Below are 22856 nucleotides of genomic sequence, written 5' to 3' on the forward strand. Positions count from 1 at the left end.
ATACACCATAGTACCATGGTACATGCCCTAAAAATACAGCATAGTATCATGGTACATGTCCTAAAAATACACAATAGTACCATGGTATGTGCCCTAAAATACACCATAGTACCATGGTGGCACATGCCCTAAAATTCAGCATAGAAGTACCATGGTACATGTCCTAAAAATACACCATAGTACCATGGTACATGCCCTAAAAATATACCATAGTACCATGGTGACACATGCCCTAAAAACAGCATGGTAGTACCATGATACATGCCCTAAAAATACAGCATAGTACCATAGTACATGCCGTAGAAATACATGATAGTATCATGGTACATGTCCTAAAAATACACAATAGTACCATGGTATGTGCCCTAAAAATACACCATAGTACCATAGTGGCACATGCCCTAAAAACAGCATGGTAGTACCATGATACATGCCCTAAAAATACACCATAGTACCATGGTGACACATGCCCTAAAAACATGCCTTAAAAATACAGCATAGTACCATAGTACATGCTGTAGAAATACATGATAGTACCATGGTACATGCCCTAAAAATACAGCATAGTACAATAGTGGCACATGCCCTAAAAACACAGCATAGTATCAAAGTGGCACATGCCCTAAAAATACAGCATAGTATCATGGTACATGTCCTAAAAATACACAATAGTACCATGGTATGTGCCCTAAAATACACCATAGTACCATGGTGGCACATGCCCTAAAAATACAGCATAGTACCATAGTACATATAATAGTTACAAAGAAACAGCAACATGTTTTTACTGATATGTTTTTCAAATCAAATGTTGCATCTGTTTAGCATTAGTTAATTAGTTAACAAACAACCAATAAACAAGCCTAACTGTATTTCTATTATAGCATTAACCAGCATTAATAAATACTTTTCAAAAATATATTGCTCATGTCAGTTAATGCATTAACTAATGGTAACAAATTAGACATTATTGCAAAGTTTTACTGATATTTTAGATGTGGTACAATGGTCATATCATGCATTTCTGGACAATGCCATAGCAATACTTAAGTGTGGGTTTTTTTTAGCGCGAGCTTCTTTTGGACACCGCGGTCCGACACATCTACCTGACACTTAAATCCGCGTGAGCTCATAAACACTTTCTCCTTCCATGTCTAACAACGGTGTCACATCGCTGGAAGGGAGTCGTGCCCTCTGAGCCAAAGCTGCTTATGAGCGATCGGCTAAGTCCTTTTTCATGTCTCTAGCCCTCTTTCTCTCCCTCTGTCTGATTTATTCACCTTTTACACACAAACAAATTCGCTGTGTTGTCATCCTTCAAATGGGATCAAACTCCATGCATTTAGCGGCTTAAGCTAATCTGATTTCACTGTTGTTCTATCAGAAACGCAAGCGGTGACGCTAGCGAGGGCTAGAGCAGAGAAAACGGTGACGCTGGTATGGCACACGAACAAAGCTTGATAATTGGGCTAGCAGTTAAGCACAACATAATGTAAAATCTGAAGTTTCTGAATCTCACAAGACGGCATATAAATATGATCCGGTTTGCAAATTATACAAAGACTTTTGTTTTGTAAGAAATTTCTATACAGTAGGTGATTTTCAAAGCACAATCTACTGAAGTTTGTCTTGTGCATAACCTAGTTAAACAAATATCAACTATCTTTAAGAGTAAAAAAGTTGTATGCTATAATGGTGAAATGTATAGATAGATACTTATTTTATTATTATTTTTCTCTATAACACTTTACAATAAGTTTCTATTATTTAACATTGGTTCATGCATGAGCTAATATTAACTCACAATGATCAGTACATTTGTTACAGTATTTATTAATCTTTGTTAACGTTAGTTATTAAAATATTGTTGATTGTTAGTTCATGTTTGCTCAGGTCCATTAAATAATATTAACAGATACAACTTTTGATATTTATAATGTGTTAGTAAATGTTGAAATTAACACCAATTAACATCAAGTATTTTTTTATTGTTAGTTAAAAAATAAACATTTATTAAATGGCTTATTAATAAATGTTCACCTTTTATTATTGCTACAATATATTAGCATAATTATGTGTTTATGATTATAAACACATTATGATTATAATTATGTGATTTTTAATTTCCAACCTATTTTGGGTTCATTTTAAGCCAGAAATATAATCATTTTTAAATAATAGTTGGGTTAAATAAAACTACCAAGCACGTTGGGCAAACATTTAACCCAATTACTGGGTTAAAACAGCCTAATCTTTGGGTTAAAACAGCCCAATCACTGGGTTAAACCGCTAGGTTAAAACAACCAGATCGCTGGGTTAAAACAGCCTAATCTCTGGGTTAAATTGCTGGGTTAAAACAACCCAATCACTGGGTTAAAACAGCCTAATCTCTGGGTTAAAACAGCCCAATCACTGGGTTAAATCGCTAGGGTAAAACAACCCAATCGCTGGGTTAAAACAGCCTAATCTCTGGGTTAAATCGCTGGGTTAAAACAGCCCAATCACTGGGTTAAAACAGCCTAATCTCTGGGTTAAATCGCTGGGTTAAAACAACCCAATCACTGGGTTCAATTGCTAGGTTAAAACCACCCAATCTCTGGGTTAAAACAACCCAATTGCTGGGTTAAAATAACCCAATTTCTGGGTTAAAACGCTAGGTTAAAACAACCCGATCGCTGGGATAAAACAGCCTAATCTCTGGGTTAAATCACTGGGTTAAAACAACCCAATCTCTGGGTTAAAACGCTAGGTTAAAACAACCCGATCGTTGGGATAAAACAGCCTAATCTCTGGGTTAAATCACTGGGTTAAAACAACGCAATCACTGGGTTAAAACAGCCTAATCTCTGGTTTAAATCGCTGGGTTAAAACAACCCAATCACTGGGTTCAATTGCTAGGTTAAAACCACCCAATCTCTGGGTTAAAACAACCCAATTGCTGGGTTAAATCGCTAGGGTAAAACAACCCAATCACTGGGTTAAAACAGCCTAATCTCTGGGTTAAAACAGCCCAATCACTGGGTTAAATCGCTAGGGTAAAACAACCCAATCGCTGGGTTAAAACAGCCTAATCTCTGGGTTAAATCGCTGGGTTAAAACAGCCCAATCACTGGGTTAAAACAGCCTAATCTCTGGGTTAAATCGCTGGGTTAAAACAACCCAATCACTGGGTTCAATTGCTAGGTTAAAACCACCCAATCTCTGGGTTAAAACAACCCAATTGCTGCGTTAAAATAACCCAATTTCTGGGTTAAAACGCTAGGTTAAAACAACCCGATCGCTGGGATAAAACAGCCTAATCTCTGGGTTAAATCACTGGGTTAAAACAACCCAATCTCTGGGTTAAAACGCTAGGTTAAAACAACCCGATCGTTGGGATAAAACAGCCTAATCTCTGGGTTAAATCACTGGGTTAAAACAACGCAATCACTGGGTTAAAACAGCCTAATCTCTGGTTTAAATCGCTGGGTTAAAACAACCCAATCACTGGGTTCAATTGCTAGGTTAAAACCACCCAATCTCTGGGTTAAAACAACCCAATTGCTGGGTTAAATCGCTAGGTTAAAACAACCCAATCTCTGGGTTAAAACAACCCAATTGCTCGGTTAAATCGCTGGGTTAAAACAACCCAATCACTGGGTTAAAATAACCCAATCGCTGGGTTAAATCGCTAGGTTAAAACAACCCGATCGCTGGGTTAAAACAACCCAATCTCTGGGTTAAAACAACCCAATTGCTGGGTTAAATTTCTAGGTAAAACAACCCGAACGCTGGGTTAAAACAGCCTAATCTCTGGGTTAAATCGCTGGGTTAAAACAACCCAATCACTGGGTTAAAACAGCCTAATCTCTGGGTTAAAACAGCCCAATCACTGGGTTAAATCGCCAGGTTAAAACACCCCAATCTCTGGGTTAAAACAACCTAATTTCTGGGTAAAATTGCTAGGTTAAAACAACCCAATCGCTGGGTTAAAACAGCCTAATCTCTGGGTTAAATCACTGGGTTAAAACAGCCCAATCGCTGGGTTAAAACAGCCTAATCTCTGGGTTAAAACAGCCCAATCACTGGGTTAAATCGCTAGGTTAAAACAACCCAATCCTGGGTTAAAACAACCCAATTTCTGGGTTAAAACGCTAGGTTAAAACAACCCGATCGCTGGGATAAAACAGCCTAATCTCTGGGTTAAATCACTGGGTTAAAACAACGCAATCACTGGGTTAAAACAGCCCAATCTCTGGGTTAAAACAACCAAATTGCTCGGTTAAATCGCTGGGTTAAAACAACCCAATCACTGGGTTAAAACAACCCAATTGCTGAGTTAAATCGCTAGGTTAAAACAACCCAATCTCTGGGTTAAAACAACCCAATTGCTGGGTTAAATCGCTAGGTTAAAACAACCCGATCACTGGGTTAAAACAACCCAATCTCTGGGTTAAAACAACCCAATTGTTGGGTTAAATAGCTAGGTTAAAACAACCCGATCGCTGGGTTAAAACAGCCTAATCTCTGGGTTAAAACAACCCAATTGTTGGGTTAAATTGCTAGGTTAAAACAACCCGATCGATGGGTTAAAATAACCCAATCTCTGGGTTAAAACAACCCAATTGCTGGGTTAAATTGCTAGGTAAAACAACCCGATCGCTGGGTTAAAACAGGCTAATCTCTGGGTTAAATCGCTGGGTTAAAATAGCCCAATCACTGGGTTAAAACAGCCTAATCTCTGGGTTAAATCGCTAGGTTAAAACAACCCAATCTCTGGGTTAAAACAACCCAATTGCTGGGTTAAATTGCTAGGTAAAACAACCCGATCGCTGGGTTAAAACAGCCTAATCTCTGGGTTAAATCGCTGGGTTAAAACAACCCAATCACTGGGTTAACTGGGTTATGCAAGAACATAAAGAAGTTCGCTCTTGTGACTCTGGTTAAATGTGTTAAAATGATGCATGTAAAAACTTCACATCGCTGAAGGATCCGCGTGACAGTGTTTACGTGTAGGCCGAGGTCTGTGTATCTTCTGCAAAGCGCCAATCGCAGGTGAGAGATAAATGACTCTAATTGCGTGTTCCTCCACAGGACTAATTTCCACCCCAATCACCAAAGTGATTAATCACAGAGCGAGAGCGTGTGCAAAGTTTGAACGCACAAACCTCAGTGTCTTGCTCTGCGGGCGTCTCTTACTCACCTAAGCCAATTTATTCGACACAACGCAATGGGGGACCCCGGGGCGATGGGCTACAAATCACGTAAACATGCTACAGGTTATCGTAAAGCTATTACAAAAGCTGCATTGCTGATGCTACAGCAGGGGGCTTCCAAAGAGTCCTGCGCTTAATGAGAGAAATTTATTATGTTAAGCCATCACCGGATTGCATTTCACTGCTGTATTTTGCGATTTTTCACCTTAAACGCGCTTCAGAAACAGCGGGTATCATGGCCCTTCGGTTTGAAATTGTCCTGCTGAAAGATGAAATGTCTCCCAAGCTGTTATACGCTTTTTCTACTCGACTCTGTATATACTGGTATTGTGTAGCGCTCAGTCTTTGTTCTGTCCACTGAGTTGCCCAGATGAAAAGCAGCTCCACAGCATGATGCTATATCACAGAACGCATGGTGATTGTTAAGATATGGGCACCACCCACATCGCTTTGAGTTATCACTAAAATACCTCTACTTCTGGCTCTTCTGACAACAAAAAACACGTTCTTTTGTGCCACCCTATTTTCAGGTACAATTTTTACTTTACCTTAAAAAGTAATTGCTGCTTACAATGCAGCTTCTCTCACAATTTCCATCTAGTTCTAGTGCTTTCCAAGAACAATTTCTAGATGTGTGATTTGATGTAGTTTCCATATAAAGTCAACATGACATCCGAAATCAACTGGACTTTCTTTCTTAAAGGGATAGTTCACCCTAAAATGAAAATTCTGTCATCATTTATTTACCCTCATGTCATTTTAAACCTGTTTGACTTTCTTTATGTGGAACACAAAAGAACATATTTTTAAGGATGTTTCAACTATTCAAACAACATTGACTCATTGTATGGACAAAAACACTGCAACATCCCTCAAAATATCATCTTTTGTGCTATGCAAAATAAATCAACTCATTTGGTTTTGGAACAACATGAGAGCAAGTAAAATATGGCATGATTGTGCATGATTGATTTATGTTATTCAAATAAATAAACAAACAAACAAACAAACAAACAAACATAAATACAAGTATTAAAACATGTATATACGTACATAAGGGGTTAAAAAATGTGTAGTGTCACTGTGTAGTTGTACTTTTATGTCTTTGAAAGACTCTTTAGTCTTCATTTTCACAGCTGTCATTCATATTCACATGAATAAATGAACCTTTTCTCTGGGGTTTTATGCAGAAAAAAAATGGTAGTTAATATAATGATTCATTGGAGAATTTAATTAATCACAATTATGTACTTGTTGGAGCAACGTGCATCACAAGGACCGAATGCTTGTAAGCAGCACATTTCCATTGCTTAAGATTCTTTACCTACATAAATGTATTTTAATTGAAATAATTAAAATTAAGTATTAATGCTTAAAATAATCCCACAAAATGAAATGTAAAATGGTACTTCAAAATTTAACTAAGAGAGAGAGAGAAAAAAAACAGCACACCTGAGAATAAAATAAAATATATTTTAACGGTTAAATAAATAACTTAATTAAAAAAAAAAGAAAGGAACATTCATTCCTTTCTTTTTGCAAGGATGAAAACGGTAGACTACAAAGTCCTTTCTTACACACATCCAAAAAATGTTATGCAAAGGTTACTAGTTCTTTACAACAACAAAAAATCTCTAAGAATCCTTAATCCCACAATAACAGCCCTCGTTCAGCCGCTCTATTGTCGAGCGAAGCTGTCAAGTAGAGCCACGCAGAAAGAAGGAGTGCACACAATTTCCCATGACATCTCCAAAAGCAAACAACCTTTTGTTGTTCTGTACATTTCACAGATGCTCAGAAAGAGGGGGGGGGGGGGTAATGTTCAATCACACAAATAAATCAACAAATAAACAGAGCTTTCAGGACAAACATCAACTTAAAGACAAATTCTAATAATTCCGCTCAGAAAGGGAGCGCTGCACATGTGGCGACCAGCAACTGACTTGACCTTGAGAAATGAGAATTGGGGCGACAAAGCACATGGTTGTCATGACAATGATGTCATAATTTAAGAAAAAAACCCAATCCAAATAAATACAGTATATATTTCTTAAAGAAAAAAAAAATTATTCATGACAACTCTAATTAGAATGAAAGCTTATTTACGCCATTAAATAATAAAAGTATTTGCGACTTTTTATCTCACAATTTCTCAGAATTGCAAGATATAAACTCAAAATTGTGAGATATAATGTCAGAATGGCGAGATAAAAAGTCAGAATTGTGAGTTATAAATTCTGAATTGTAAGTTATAAAGTCATAACTGCGAGATAAAAAGACAAAATTGTGAGTTATAAAGTTATAATTGTGAGTTAAAAAGTCAGAATTGTGAGTTATAAAGTCAAAATTGTGAGTTATAAAGTCATAATTGCAAGTTATAAAGTCATAATTGCGAGTTATAAAGTCATAATTGCAAGTTATAAAGTCAGAATTGCGAGTTATAAAGTCAGAATTGCGAGTTATAAAGTCATAATTGCGAGTTATAAAGTCAGAATTGTGAATTATAAAGTCATAATTGTGAGTTATAAAGTCAGAATTGTGAGTTATAAAGTCAGAATTGCGAGTTATAAAGTCAGAATTGTGAATTATAAAGTCATAATTGTGAGTTATAAAGTCAAAATTGCGAGTTATAAAGTCAGAATTGCAAGATAAAAAGTCAAAATTGTGAGTTATAAAGTCATAATTGTGAGTTATAAAGTCATAATTGTGAGTTATGAAGTCATAATTGTGAGTTATAAAGTCATAATTGCGAGTTATAAAGTGAGAATTGTATAGTTCATGATTGAACTATATATATATATATATATATATATATATATATATATTAGTTTTGTAACAATACATCGATATAGATTGATACATCGATCTAATGTCTAACGATCCGATGCATCGATGCAATGCGTAAAATATCGATACCTGTGGGCTAATTATAGAGGCACCTTTGTTTTAACACTCTCCACATTTTCACACAATATCAGTCTATGCATTATCGCCAACGCGTGCATTCTCATTTAAACTACCTTTCAGAACTTGTGAAAGACACTCAGGATAGTTGATGGAACTGTCACTGAAAGAATATGGTCAATAAACTGCCGCATAGGAGCGCTGCGCGCTGTGACTCTGTGTTGCTTCAAGCGCATCATTCTGCACAGAAGTGCTTTGTGCCGCTCTGTATTAGAGCCTTTATAATAAATTTGAACAATGAAAGAATATTAATAGCCTGTCTTGTTTTGTCCTACCTATAATATGTTGTTGCTTCATTAAAAACCTGCACTATACATTTAAAAGAAATGTCTTTTAATTGTGTGTGTGTGTATATGTATTCCTTGTTTATCGTTTTTTTGACATTACACATTTTAGCACAGAACTAAAATACTTTCTTGACTGTTGTCATGTCATAAGCTGTCATTAGATTACTGTGTGAATTTTTTATTTGTGGATGTCCCAATAAGGGTTCAGAATGTGAAATTTTGAAATAAATGTTTGTTATATATTTTGGTTGCAGTTGTGAGTTAATAAAAATGTAACTGGTTGTGTAAAATAGGCTCAAAATATCGAAATATTGATCGAATCGTATCACAGAACTTTTTGAGGTATCAGAAAATATCGAATCGCTGGCTATGAGAATCGATATTGTATCGACTCGTGATGAACTGTCCGATTTACACCCCTAATATATATATATATATATATATATATATATATATATCCCTCTTTCCCCTTTAATTAATTTGCTTGCATTCTATAGCTTGATTCTGTTTTGCATATACATCAATCAGCTCATATTGTGACTAACGCCATTGAAAAGCAAATGCTAATTGTCTCATCATAACTTCAACTATAAAATATGTTGCGTAAACTACAGTCAAATGCAGCACCTGCTCAATGTCAAGTACCTGGATTAATCTGCTAATGATTAATAGTAGTGTTGTAGTGTTGTACTGTTTTCATAGTGGCAGAATAAAGCAAAATACCTATTCTGTCTTCTTCAGAGCAGTCAAATCAGCTTTATTTATATAGCACTTTATACAATATGGATTCAAAGCAGCTTCACAGTGATAAACAGGAAGATAACAGTGTTTAATGTTGTAAATTTTATAAATGGTGAAACAAACATCACCAAGTTTAAGATTTGTCTTAAAACTTAGCTGCCAATTTTGGCGGTAAAGCAGCTTTGGGAACAGAGCTTTTTTATTCTGCAGTAATTCACTTTTTGTGCTCCACAAAAGACAGTAAGTCATGTGGTTCTGAAACAGCATGAAGGTAAATAAACGATGACAGAAGTTTCATTTTTGGGCTGAACATGTGTTCTTTTATTCCACGTGTAAACAAAAGCAACAAGTCGCACACAGCGCCGCAGGTGAGTTTGCCGCACCGCTGGCTTGACGTCGCGCACTTTTTTCACAACTAGTTTATAAATTGCCTTTGGGACGAAATGTCACACGGATCATTCTTTCCAATTGAAAAAGGTCCAAAGTAGGAGCAAAGCAATAATGAAACTATTTTGACAAAAACGGGAAAGCGATTGGCTCCGTACTAAATCTGACACTCACTGATTGTTCTGCCATGACTCCAATGTTTCTGTCCAGGATCGGAGGTCTTGTGAGGTCAGCGGAGTTCATGCGGCGTCTCTCAGATGCTTCACTTTTTAGGAGAGATTGGTGAGTTGAGCCAAACTGCATTAGCCCAGTGAGATCAGACAAGATATTGAGCTTCAGAAAAACAAATCTTGTTAGTCGTTGTAAACTGCCGTCAAACAGAATCAGGGAGGCCACGCTGAGAGCGGCATTCCCACAATGCAATTAGAATCTCACCACTTCATCATGCCGCACACCTGATGTTCCCGAAGCACTCTGCTATTGATATAAATATTAACGGCGAGCCCAGCTGTCTGAGAGGAGCTGCGTGATATGTCCGATGTCAGATTACATGTGCTTTTCATGGAAATGACAATTTTCCCTTCCAGGTACCAATCTCGGCTGACAGCTTTATCAACACAAGAAGCCATTGGGAACAACTAAGTCAGTGTCTTCTGACCGCAGATATCATCCCGAGTAAATCGACAGCGTATGTGCGGTACTGATTTTTATGTGCGGAACAACGGATCTCGTTTCAAGCGCTGATGCGATCATAGCGAGGCGGGTCTGGCGAACGTGATTTCTGATTAGACTGATGCAACTTCACTATGTGCAAAATATAGAGACGTTATCTCACCTGGCCAGGTTTGGCATCCTCGCAGATTGAAGCCTCGTAAGGAGTCGCGAGTTCGGGAGGGTTGTCGTTCACGTCCAGGATGCGGATGCTCACCGCCGTCTGAGATGCCATGGACTGGTTATCTGAAGGCAGACAGAGATTAAACCGTCATCATAATGGACCAGAAGTCATATGCAGTTCTAAAAGTAACGTCACTATATTACATTCATGTAGGTCAACTAGAATGACGTGATGACAGGTTCAATTTCTAGGAAACAGTCTGAAAAAGTCACTTCAGATAAAAACATCTGTCAAAAGCATAAACTATATAAATTTAAAAATATATTAATAAATATATGTTAACATATATCACAAATAAGGGATCACACACACACACTGTAGGGGAGAGCGGGGTAAGTTGTCACACTTTTCACACTGTCTACCATTTACTGAGCACCATACATCACAATGGTATAAGTGTCATACCAAATGAAAGTAGGAAGTCTTGGGCACATATATTGTATTCATTACATTTTCATATCTTATCTCATTACGGACTGTTGAATAGAGAATGTGCACTTGTGACAATTTGCCCCATCGGCGGGTAAGCTGTCACACTAGATTATCTAAAAAATAAGAACACAACTACTTCATTGTGATTATTGATTTTAATTTTTAAATTCAACCCAGAACTGGAAATATAAACAATCATGCCTAGAGAATTTGGAAAAAAAAATATTTCAATCCTATCAATATACATTTCAATCAAAACACATTAAGTGGCAAGACCACTTTACTTTGAACTTTAAACTCAAACTTTCTCTGGCTTGCACATAGATCCATGATAACTTAACATGATCGCTTAACTTAACATGTTTAATCTCTGAACATAACTGACTTAACATGTTGAACCTCTTTTTTGAGCATGTTCTATGTGTTTATTTGTACTGGGGCAAGTTGTCAAATGCGACGACTTGCCCCAAAGTCATTGAGACAACTTGCCCCAAACTGACACGTGTGCTAATGTTGGCTAAACGTCAGCTCAAGTTTTAAAAGACATGTTATTGTCTCCTCTATGTTGTGCAAAATAACATTCATATCTAACAAAGTTGTATTGCATAAAATTTAAAGTGCAAATTTTTTACTTTTTAAGCCAAAAAATAAGAAAATTGTGCTAACCTCAGATTAGAGCGATCTTGACCACATGTGAACAGGACGTTGACTATGGAAGAAGAAGTCACACAAAGTGGCTATTTGATTTTTGAGATAGAGCCTCTAGTTTTGGAGTTATGAAGAATGTGACAACTTACCCCGCTCTCCCCTATATATATTATATTTTCCAACACATTGTTTCCAACCATTTGTCAGGTATGAACATGGACAAGTGTTTACCCTCCCAGTGTACTATAGTTTGGGTACACTAACATTTAAGCTACACTCTTAGAAAAGTTCAATTGGGTTCTGAACTCAATGTTAAAGAACCCTTTATGCCAAAAAGGTTGACAAATGTCTTAAATGATTGCATAATACTTGTTTAATGAGTTATTTCTCTTGTTTAAAGTATGTTTATGAGCTGCATAATTCACAAAATTTAATTCAAATGAAAAATGAATGAAAATAAAATGAATCAATTGAAGCTAAATCCATAAAATGATCCCATGATGGCAAACCCTAAAAGGTTCTTTCAGGGCCGTAACCACCATAGACATTGAGGAGGACAAGTCCCAATATTTATATTTTCCACTCTGTTTGTTGTTAGGATGACAAAAAAAGTTTTAGAAGTTGCATTTTCAGGCTGGTCTGCCTCAGCGGTCTAACAGCGCTCATCACTGTCAGAATGAGTGAGCTGGCCAATCAAATCAAAGAAGGCGGGGCTTACTGTCCACAGGTAGATGAGTGCGAATTCCAACACAACGCTTTCGTTTTAACAGTGAAAGAGTACGTGACGAGTAAGTAGCTAAACATTTAATATATGACGACTTTATTATGATTCAGCGACCGACAGTAATATCTAGTGATGTGAACTACTCAACATTTTGAATTGAAAACATGCTATTATTTGATTATATGATTATTATAATTCATAACTGAATGTGGCAAGACAAGAAAAGTTTTGTGTTTTTCACTTATTAGACATACAAATAAGAGTATTTTTAAGTATATATATTTTTTTAAATTATTTGCAAATAGTCTGAATTTATTAATAACTACAATAGACCTGGGACTATTTTTGTGTTCTTCCTTTTAATAAAATAATAATAATAATAATTACCCAATAACACCCCCGAGAAAACAATGTGGCATCAGTTACAATGGAATCAAATTAACAGGCAACAGTGTATCACACACAGAATGTTACATTTGAGACACATGAACCAGTTGTCATGACAATAGCAGAGTTTACAATGGCCAGATCTGTGAGATCCCGAACAAAGAAAAACCACCAGTGCTCTCAAATAACACCCAAATTCTGTAAAAAACTGAAACACTAGAGAAGTATATTAAATGCATTTTTTAAGGAAAGTAAAACTAAAAGTCATAATCTGTATGTCACTGACTAGGACAACACACAGAGTGCAAATTATGCAGGGTTATTAAGTCTGTAACACAGGCAAATATAAAAAAAAGAAGCACTGAAGTATAGCAAACTACTGTACTGCCATCACAGTTTGTGTCTGAAGGCACTTCTACAGTAATGATACTCTGCCAGCAGTGGATTCATCAGGAAGCTAATTCTTCTGCAACATTTTTGAGAAACTTTTCAATTAGCAAGTCAATTTCAAAATGAAGACGGAAAACACCATACGCAGAAGATTTTAATGATAAGAGCACACCGTTTGGGGCTGGCATAATGATATAAACACAGATAAATGGACTCAATATCGGGCTGCAATATCATTTTGATCATGGCCTTATTAAGCTACAATAAAATGGAAATATTATTGGGAAATGTGTACATAATAAGTTCATATAAGTAAAATGATCTAGTAATTAAAAAAAGCTCTCTGTGTTGAGGGCGACTGATCCTTAGCTAATTTCTATGCTTCATTATTTCATTAGAAATGTTTTAATTTCCATAAGAGACGCTTCTCACCAACACAGCAGGCCATGGAGAGGGCCACCGTTTTCATTGTAACGAGACATAATTACCTTTTTTAATTAACACCACTGTAATGCTTGTTTATTTATGGGGATGTACAGTAGCCCACACATGTTGTGTTATTTAGCATATGTAAATTAGGTCTATGCTAATTTAAATATGCTGTTTCATTGTCTTGTTTTTCCAAGCTTTGTCTATGCATTATAAAACATGAACGCATTTGTAAATCAAATACAGTTTTGGAAGTCAGTAAATTCACCTCAAAATCAAAAGAAAGAAAAGAGAAGTTATTTTTTTCCATCTAAAGCAGGAAAAACAAACAAATTATCAAAAAAAAAATAACATGAATAAATGAATAAACGAATAAACAAAAAGTAACGAATAACGAAATGAAAATAAACGAATAAACAAAAAAGTAATTTAACTATGTAAATTGCAAAGAATGCATCGTGATATAGTATTTATTATATTGCCTGATATTTTGGTGATTTAAATAAAAAGTCAAGTAAAAATAATGCAGAAAATACAAACAAATAAAAAATGAATGAATGAATGAATGAACGAACTAATGAATAATTCAACTATGTAAACTGAAAAGTATTCATTCTGGTGGTATTTACTATACTGCATGACATTTCGCTGATTTAAAGGTGCCTTAGAATAAAAAATTGAATTTACCTCGGCATAGCTGAATAACAAGAGTTCAGTACATGGAAAAGACATACATTGAGTTTCAAACTCCATTGCTTCCTCCTTCTTATATAAATCTCATTTGTTTAAAAGACCTCCGGAAAACAGGCGAATCTCAACATAACACCGACTGTTACGTAACAGTCGGGATCATTAATATGTACGCTCCCAATATTTGCATATGCCAGCTCATGTTCAAGGCATTAGACAAGGGCAGCCAGTATTAACGTCTGGATCTGTGCACAGCTGAATCATCAGACTAGGTAAGCAAGCAAGAACAATAGCGAAAAATGGCAGATGGAGCAATAATAACTGACATGATCCATGATTACATGATATTTTTAGTAATATTTGTGAATTGTCTTTCTAAATGTTTCGTTAGCATGTTGCTAATGTACTGTTAAATGTGGTTAAAGTTACCATCGTTTCTTACTGTATTCACGGAGACAAGAGTCGTCACTATTTTCATTTTTAAACACTTGCAGTCTGTATAATTCATAAACACAACTTCATTCTTTATAAATCTCTCCAACAGTGTAGCATTAACCGTTAGCCACAGAGCATATAGCCTCAAACTCATTCAGAATCAAATGTAAACATCCAAATAAATACTATACTCACAGAAATCGATGCATGCATGCAGCATGCATGACGAACATCTTGTAAAGATCCATTTGAGGGTTATATTAGCTGTGTGAACTTTGTTTATGCACTGTATAACTGCACTTATAGTCGAGAGCTCGGGAGGGCAGGGAGCGAGAGATTTAAAGGGGCCGCAACCTGAATCGGTGCATAGTTAATGATGCCCCAAAATAGGCAGTTAAAAAAATTAATTAAAAAAAATCTATGGGGTATTTTGAGCTGAAACTTCACAGACACATTCAGGGGACACCTTAGACTTATATTACATCTTGTGAAAAGACGTTCTATGGCACCTTTATATAAAAAGACAAGTAAAAACAGCCATTTTACGGAGCCCTGCACATGACATGCAAGGAAAAAAAAAAAGTAAATTGTGCGCAAGATTTACTAATTAGTTCCCTCAATTTACTAAATCATGCACATGGTTCACTATTTCATTCCCTCGATTTGCTAAATCATGCTTTACGATTTACTATTTCGTTCCTGCAGTTTGCTAAATCGTCCGCACGATTTAGTAAATCAAGGGAACGAATTAGTAAATCTTGTGCACAATTTAGCCTACTATTTTTTCCCTGCATGTCATGTGCAGGGCTCCGGAATTTTCAGTCATTTTATTGTTAAACGTTTTTGATTTTTCATGAGAGTCACCCAAATACACCAAGGAGACAATGGAACACAAAGCGCTGATCAAGTGAGGAACAGATTTCAAGTGTTTTATTCTCCTAAATCTAGCAATACTTTCTCTGTGCTTATAGAGCACACATCATATCTAAATTGAGCTACCGATGTGTGTCTGAGATATGACGAGAAGGGATTTGAGCAGATTACAAGATGCAGGGCTTCTGCTTCCGGCCCAGCAGATGTTGGACAGCCACATATCTTCATGACATATTACCAGTCAGGTACTATATTACAAAACCTGCTCCTCAATCCTGTGTGAAAGCATGCAGACAGAGCTCGGCATGCGAGTTACAAAGAAATGAAGTCTTATGGGGTATGGCAGTACGGTAAATCCAAAAGGACAGGAGGGGGATCATGAATTTCCATCTTAGCAATCTTTGTCTCAAACATGTAGATGGCACGACAATAAACACTGATTGTCAGTAACAGCAAATCACAAACAACAACATGATAATAGATTTTTAATATAAAAAATGCACAACATTTATTTGCTGATTAATTTCTGTGTTAATGCACTGTTTTCTTCCAGGAACAAACATGACACAATATTACTCATATGCATATGCAAAATAAAGGGGCGGGGCCTGGTTGAGTTAGTTAGTAGTGTGTTGAAACTCGTGGTTATGGTAAGGGGTGGAACATTTCCCAAACATGATTGAAGAGACACACTGCTCCAGCCAACCAATCAGAGCACAGTGTGCTTTTCAGAAGGAGTGGCTTCATAGAGACAGGAACCAAACAGAGCGTTACTGACAGACTGGGAAAAGAGAACCATGAAAACCTACTCAAAAAGAGCCCAAAAACAAAATCAAGACTTGAGGCATAATAGATCCTCTTCAACTTGGTAGCATGGAGGGTTATTGCGCATAGGTCTAAATATAAGGTAATAGATAAACACTAAACTCCATCCTCTTAGTCTTTCATAACAGCCAGTTGAAATGAGAGCAAATTCATATTTATTTACTTTTTTGAATTACATGTTCAAAATGGCACTGTCTGAACAAGATCCTACATCAGATTTTCTGCAAATTCATTGTAAGAAAACATATTTAAAGCAAGTCTAAACAATCTTTTTCATGATTCATATCCAGTCAAATGTTTGTCTCTTAAAAAACAAATAAAAAACAGAAGAAAATAGAGAAAAAAGTTCACATTGCCTTTGGTGCATTTCTGACTCATCTCAGCTCCAGCGGGAGCCGAATCGCAGCAGACGCAACCTTCCCTGCGTGTTAGTTGGCACTGAATTAGTATAACTGACAAAGACTGCAGACCTATGGCCTAAATATGAAATTAAGCTCGTCTGGTTTTATCAGCTCTCCCGGTTGCACTAACTGTGCCTAATGAGCTTCAAATGTTGTGCAAATTGACAAAACAATATCTCTGTCCTCAACCCACGCCAGAAGACATGAGAGGCACATCCAAGAGCAACAAATTGGCATAAAAGCAATGAGTGAATTTTTAGTCTGGACGAGCTTGAGACATTTAAAATAGTGGCTAAATTTAACTTTAATAGTAAAATCACTGCTGCTTTATTTTCAGTGCGTCATGGCCTTTCAGACAATGGATGTCAGATGCAATAAACATCTCTGAACTCAGGTCATCGCTGCAGATGAAATGCGTGAATCATGTTGCTGAACTTCATCTGACTCCTCAATAATAAAACAATCCTCGCCAGTTTCTTTCCTTACAAGAATTGTACACATTAAAACTGAATGCACTGTATATTGAAAGAAGAAAAGCTGTCATATTAAAAATCTGAGATGAATTGTTCAAAAATTAAGATTTTCGGTATTTTGAGTTTCAGCTCAGAATACCCCACAGATCATTCATTATAGCTTGTCAAATTTGCCCCTATTTGGGTGTGAGCAAAAATACGTCAATTTTGAGTGTGTCCCTTTAAATGCAAATGAGCTGCTGCTCCCGGCCTCTTTTCCAGAAGAGGGCGGAGCTTTAACAGCTCAACACCAACAAAGCTGGAGAATCTCACGCAGCCAAATGACATTGTTCAAACCGGAGTCGACACTGATGGAGAGACTCAGGAAGAAGTTACAACTTTTAGAATGAAACTGGACGTTTCTGAATGGTTAGTGGATAAATTTATGTAGTTGCTGTGGAGTTGATTCATGTTCACCTTTTGTGCAAATCCAGCGTTGAATCGACCCTCGTTTGTGAAGCAATACGATTACATGATTATTATTAAAGTTTCATGCTTAACACAAGTTGCCAATGATGTGAGAAAAATAAACTTAATTTTGCCCTTGATGTCAAATGCTGCTCACCAAATCCAGCTTTGTGGTATTTTAGTAGTGTATTACTGAGAGCGTGAACGCATTAAAACCGAAAATTTGTACTGTACTGCCACTGATGTCCAATGCAAAATCTGAAGCAAAGCCACTTGAGAAGCAGTGAACTCAACTGAAGCTACTGCTGTGTGCTGTGGTGGACGCATTGAAAATGAAAGCAAAGAGGTTGGCTGTGATTACAGAAGTGTCATTTTTAGCTACAAATAAACCTCTCTGTATTTCTAATGGTCGAAAAGGGCAAATTTGAGAACAGGAGCACTGAAATTGTTAAAAATCCAGGGAGAGTGCAGTGCAGTTATTTTTCACTCTCCACACCAAATGTCCTTTCTGTCGAGATAAAGACACAACAGTGTTCATAGTATCTCTTTACCCTAAGGGCAAGACATGATGGTTTTTCCTCTATTTATCACCTGAAAAAGACGAAGAGAGTAAGAGAGAGAGAGAGAAACCCTGTCTGCAGTTTGATATCATACACCCTATCAAACGCACAGAAATTATATGTCACTCTTCTCCAGCAGATAGGATTCTGTGGCGAGCGAGCGGTCTGCCAGACTTTCTGACAGTAAAACTCCAGTCTGGAAGCATCGTGCCAAGACTTCGGAAAAGAAAAGGACCTGATAACTCCCTCTGGACAGGAAAGAAAATTTCATCTCAAGTCAACTTTTACCGCGTAAGTGCAGCGCACGTGTGTTCGCTTGGCAGGCAGCTGCATTTGTTACGCCTGCTTTAGTAGGACTAAACCGACGGCCTTGAAAAGATTGAAATTGTATTTATTCCCAGCCAACTGAGGCATATTGAACTGCCGTTTCTGCGCATGACAGAGCCGCAAGGTCTTCCCAGATTTTGTCTGAAATATCATATTTACTAATATCTCCAGCAATGGCGCATGAAACACTCTCCACACATCGATCTGCAAACGTAACTCTTCAATGAACACTCATTACGTTCTTGAGTGGAGTGTGAAATTTTAAAATACGAACGTACGAGGGAATTATAAAAAGCGTTTCCAAACTGGCCACTCAATGCCTCATTGCCCACTGACTCTGATTCCATGTATTTTGCAGTGAACAAGCACAGGCTGAAATTCGCTGGGAATTTTGATTAAGCTGTTGACTTCGATAATGGTGCTTCTTTCTGCATAAAAGGATTTTATTTAGCAGCAAAACCCTGGTATTTGTGTCTAAGATTGGAATTGAAAAGCAAATTTTGACTAAAGCCCAAGATGTGATGCAACTGACAGGGCAACCATATGTCTTGAGGCAAACAAATTGTTCAAGACTCAAAAAATGGGATCTAAATGTTAAAATATGAGGGTTAATGTTCAGAAAAGAGGCCCGGGACACATAACCCCAGCTCAGCTAACAGATCTAGATGAGAAACGATGACAGAGACGTTTTCAGCAAGACATATATAGCGGCCCCAAAACGTATTTGCACACTTACAAACATGTAAACGCCATTGCATTATATCAAGTGTCTGTATTTGTGCTTAAAAGTGCATTTGTGCATCGTTATTTACAATAAATGACACTTTGCATCATGTTATATTTTATCTGATTGCATGTTATCTAATGCAACGACATTCAGACCATCAGACAATAAACCATTGCAGTTTCTTAAAGTTGATTTCTACATCAGTCTGTCATGCAAAAACAAAGTGAATAACCCAGAGTAACCCCAGTGGGGTTATTTGTTATGTACTGTTCGTTATGAATACAATAACTGCTTAGCCCCGCCCCCCAATTTACTTTCTTTATCTCAGCATTGTTACAGCATCCCAGCTAACAATAATATGTTCTAAGAACGTGTTGCCAATGTTCCCATTAAGTTATGAAAATGTTCTCGGAATGTTCAAAACGTCCAGTTTTTGAAATGTTTTATCTTAGTTATGCGAAACATTCCATTTTATCATTCTTCAAACATCATAGGAATGTTACATTTTGAATGTTGAGCACGAACATTCTGAAACAAATAGTAACATTTAAAAAAATGTCAGATGAATGTCTAAATAAAGCATTCTGTATTTGTGCTAACGTTTTCAGAACATTATTACCAGACCAGGTTGAAATTTGATTGAACATTCTACTAAAGTTACTGAAAGAATGTTTGTTTATAACTTTGAGAGAACCTTGCCAGAACGTTAGCTAAAGTTCTGAGAATGTTCCCTGTTAGCCGGGACCATATTGAGCAAACACCATTGCTCAATGGTTAGATTAGACTAAAAGCCATCCCTCTGTTTTGACTCTAAAGGGAATTATTTCTCTGAATGAGGTAAACAGAATTTAGGCCACTTCATAGAGGGCTGAAAGTAATTTGTGATTGATGAAGTGAAGTACCTGCTTCCACCGCTTTAACCGTGATGTTGTGCCAGCCGGCAGTCTCTCGGTCCAAGATCTTTCCCAGAGTGATAGCACCTGTTACAGGATCGATGTTAAAGATCTGCTCCTGGTCTGTGCTCCGGTCTATAGAGAACCTGGGCATAAAGGACAAATACGGGGTTTAAAGAGAAAATTCTATCATCCAATCAAAATCTTTTTATTTTCAATACTCCAAATGGACTGGGGCTGTCAAGCACTAGAAAGGTCATGAAAATGTACAGACCAAACTTTAAGCTGAAATTCTGGACTTCCACCCCAATGCAGCAGAGGACTTTGTTGGCATACAGCTAAAAATGCATCAAACTCAACACCATAGAAGAAGAATAAAAGGGAAAAGAGGAAATTGCACACAAGTGTCATGTTTGTGAGCGCTTAATAGTGTAAAGGTCTATTTGGATACTTTGCTTTTATGTCCTTTGGTACCTGACAGCAACTGTCACCGTTCGCTTTTACATCATACATAATTACATACTACAATTAAAAGATGTTACAAAACAGGTCCTTGAACCATATCACCCACACACTTCTCTCCAAATGTTCAAATGCCATTTAACCAAATGTGTTATTTTTCAGGAAGCTGCTATAAAAATGTCAACAGTTTAACTGAACTTGCATAGCAAGATACTCTTCAAACCGTTGCTCTGCCAAAATAGTGTACCTGAAAGAGAATATTGATCAAAAAAGACAGTTGGTGCTAATGTTCACTTTTGTGACAACACAGAGAACGAACTTGTGCTGGAGTATGACTGAACATTATTAATAATGCATTTTAGATTCCAGTTCAGTTTCTGAATTTGAACTGATATGGCACACAGGATGCATAATTGCAACTGTGTGGAGGTCATATGATTGTAATGTTTTATTACATAGATAAAATTAAAGAAAAATTAGTTTTTTTTTTTTTTAAATGTCTATATAGTTTTTCATTATGTGTTTATTTCATTTTAGTTATTTTAATAAACTAAACAACAAGAAATGTTTCCTTGAAAAGTAGCTGAAATAAAATAACTTTACATTGATATATGTTATTTTTTTTTCAGTTAATGATTATTTTATTTCAAGTAATATATATATATTTTTTTCTTATGGTTTAAGTTGTAGTTATCAATAATAACCCAGATAAATAGATTATATAGAATAGATGGACGGACAGATGGATGGATGGATGGATGGATGGATGGATAGTAGACAGACGGACGGATGGATCGACAGAGAGATGGATGGATGGATATTGGATGGATAGTAGGGGTGTAACGATACGCTCAGGTCACGATACGATACGTATCTCGATACAAAGTTCACGATACGATACGTATCACGATATTTTGAACAAAATGAAACTGAAATTCAAACAAGATTTATTAAAAAAAACATGAACAAATTTCAATAATTTTCCTTGTTGTACATACAAGATCACATTTCAATAAAATAAATAAATATAAAATTTTAATAAAAACCTTCTGTATTCAAATTAACAGTTGAATAGGGCTGTCTGTCACTGAAAAAAAATGTTAAATTTAACATGAACTTAGAATTATGAATAGGGGCCGTTCACATATCGCGTCTAAAAACGCGTGGAAGGCGCGGCCGCACCGCTTCTCCTTCTTTCCAAAGCGCTTGCGCTCCTGTGGCGTCGGTCGTTGCTATGCAACCATGAACTGAGCTCTCCAAGAGGATCAGGATGTTTCTGCAAAGGATAAATTATAGCCCTTGCATTAGTTTTACTACGAGATATATTGATGGAGATAAGATATAAAAACCACCATGTACAGCTATGATCAGCTGTTCGGTTGAGCTTTTGATGTTTTGTTACGGAAAGGCCATAGCTGATCGGTTGATTCTTGTCACACGACCTGCGGTGCGCTTGCGGCATTCTGAGAAGTTGAGAATTGCATGCGCGTCGCGACCGCGTTGATCCCATTATGAGCGCGCCTGCCGCCCGGCTACATTTGAAAATAATAACTGACTTGCACGCGGAAAAGACGCAATATGTGAACGGCCTCTAACTTAAAGCAAAGCATCGCAAGCGTCTTTTGCTTTTCTGTGAGCACAGCTGTTGCTGTGCACTGCGGTGAAAGAAAGCCACGACTTTCTCACGCGACCATGCAAGAGACTGACATGAGAAAGGTTTAGCCCTGCTTGCAAGGTTCAATGTGTGCCCGAAACACTTACTGAACTGAGAGCTGATTGAGACACACCATCTACGATAAATCGTTACACCCCTAATACGTATAGTAATTTAAAAATGTGGTAGCATTGGATCTGGACAGGAAGGATAACTCTGGGAGTTGGAAGGGGTGTGTCGCGATTCTGCCTTCTCACATCGCGATACAGGTTCGTGGACCTGCGTATCGCGATTTCGGTTTCATATCGCATATCGTTACAGCCCTAATGGATAGTAGATGGACAGATGGGAGGACGGACGGATGGATGGACGGATGAATGGATGGATGGATGGATGGATGGATGGATGGATGGATGGATGGATAGTACTGTAGACAGACAGATGCATGGATGGATGGATAGTAGACAGATGGATGGACGGAGAGATGATGGATGATAGTAGATGGACAGATGGTAGGAGATGGGAGGACAGATGGACGGATGGATGGACGGAGAGATGGATGGATGTATATTAGATGGATAGTAGATGGACAGATAGGAGGGCGAATGGA

At 37.1% G+C, this 22856-nt stretch overlaps 1 protein-coding gene across 1 annotated transcript in view; it reads right to left on the reverse strand.

Annotated features, from left to right (window-relative positions):
• LOC125273361 (cadherin-22) overlaps nt 1-22856 on the reverse strand; it is a 240439-nt gene that overhangs the window by 38992 nt on the left and 178591 nt on the right. Inside the window, exons 9-10 of the mRNA XM_048198623.1 lie at nt 20140-20276; nt 10410-10531 (exon numbers count right to left, since the gene is read on the reverse strand). Coding sequence (XP_048054580.1) covers nt 10410-10531; nt 20140-20276 — 259 coding nt within the window. The remainder of the gene's footprint in view (nt 1-10409; nt 10532-20139; nt 20277-22856) is intronic.

This window comes from Megalobrama amblycephala, linkage group LG8 (assembly GCF_018812025.1).
Source record: "Megalobrama amblycephala isolate DHTTF-2021 linkage group LG8, ASM1881202v1, whole genome shotgun sequence".
In the NCBI taxonomy this organism is placed as follows: domain Eukaryota; kingdom Metazoa; phylum Chordata; class Actinopteri; order Cypriniformes; family Xenocyprididae; genus Megalobrama; species Megalobrama amblycephala.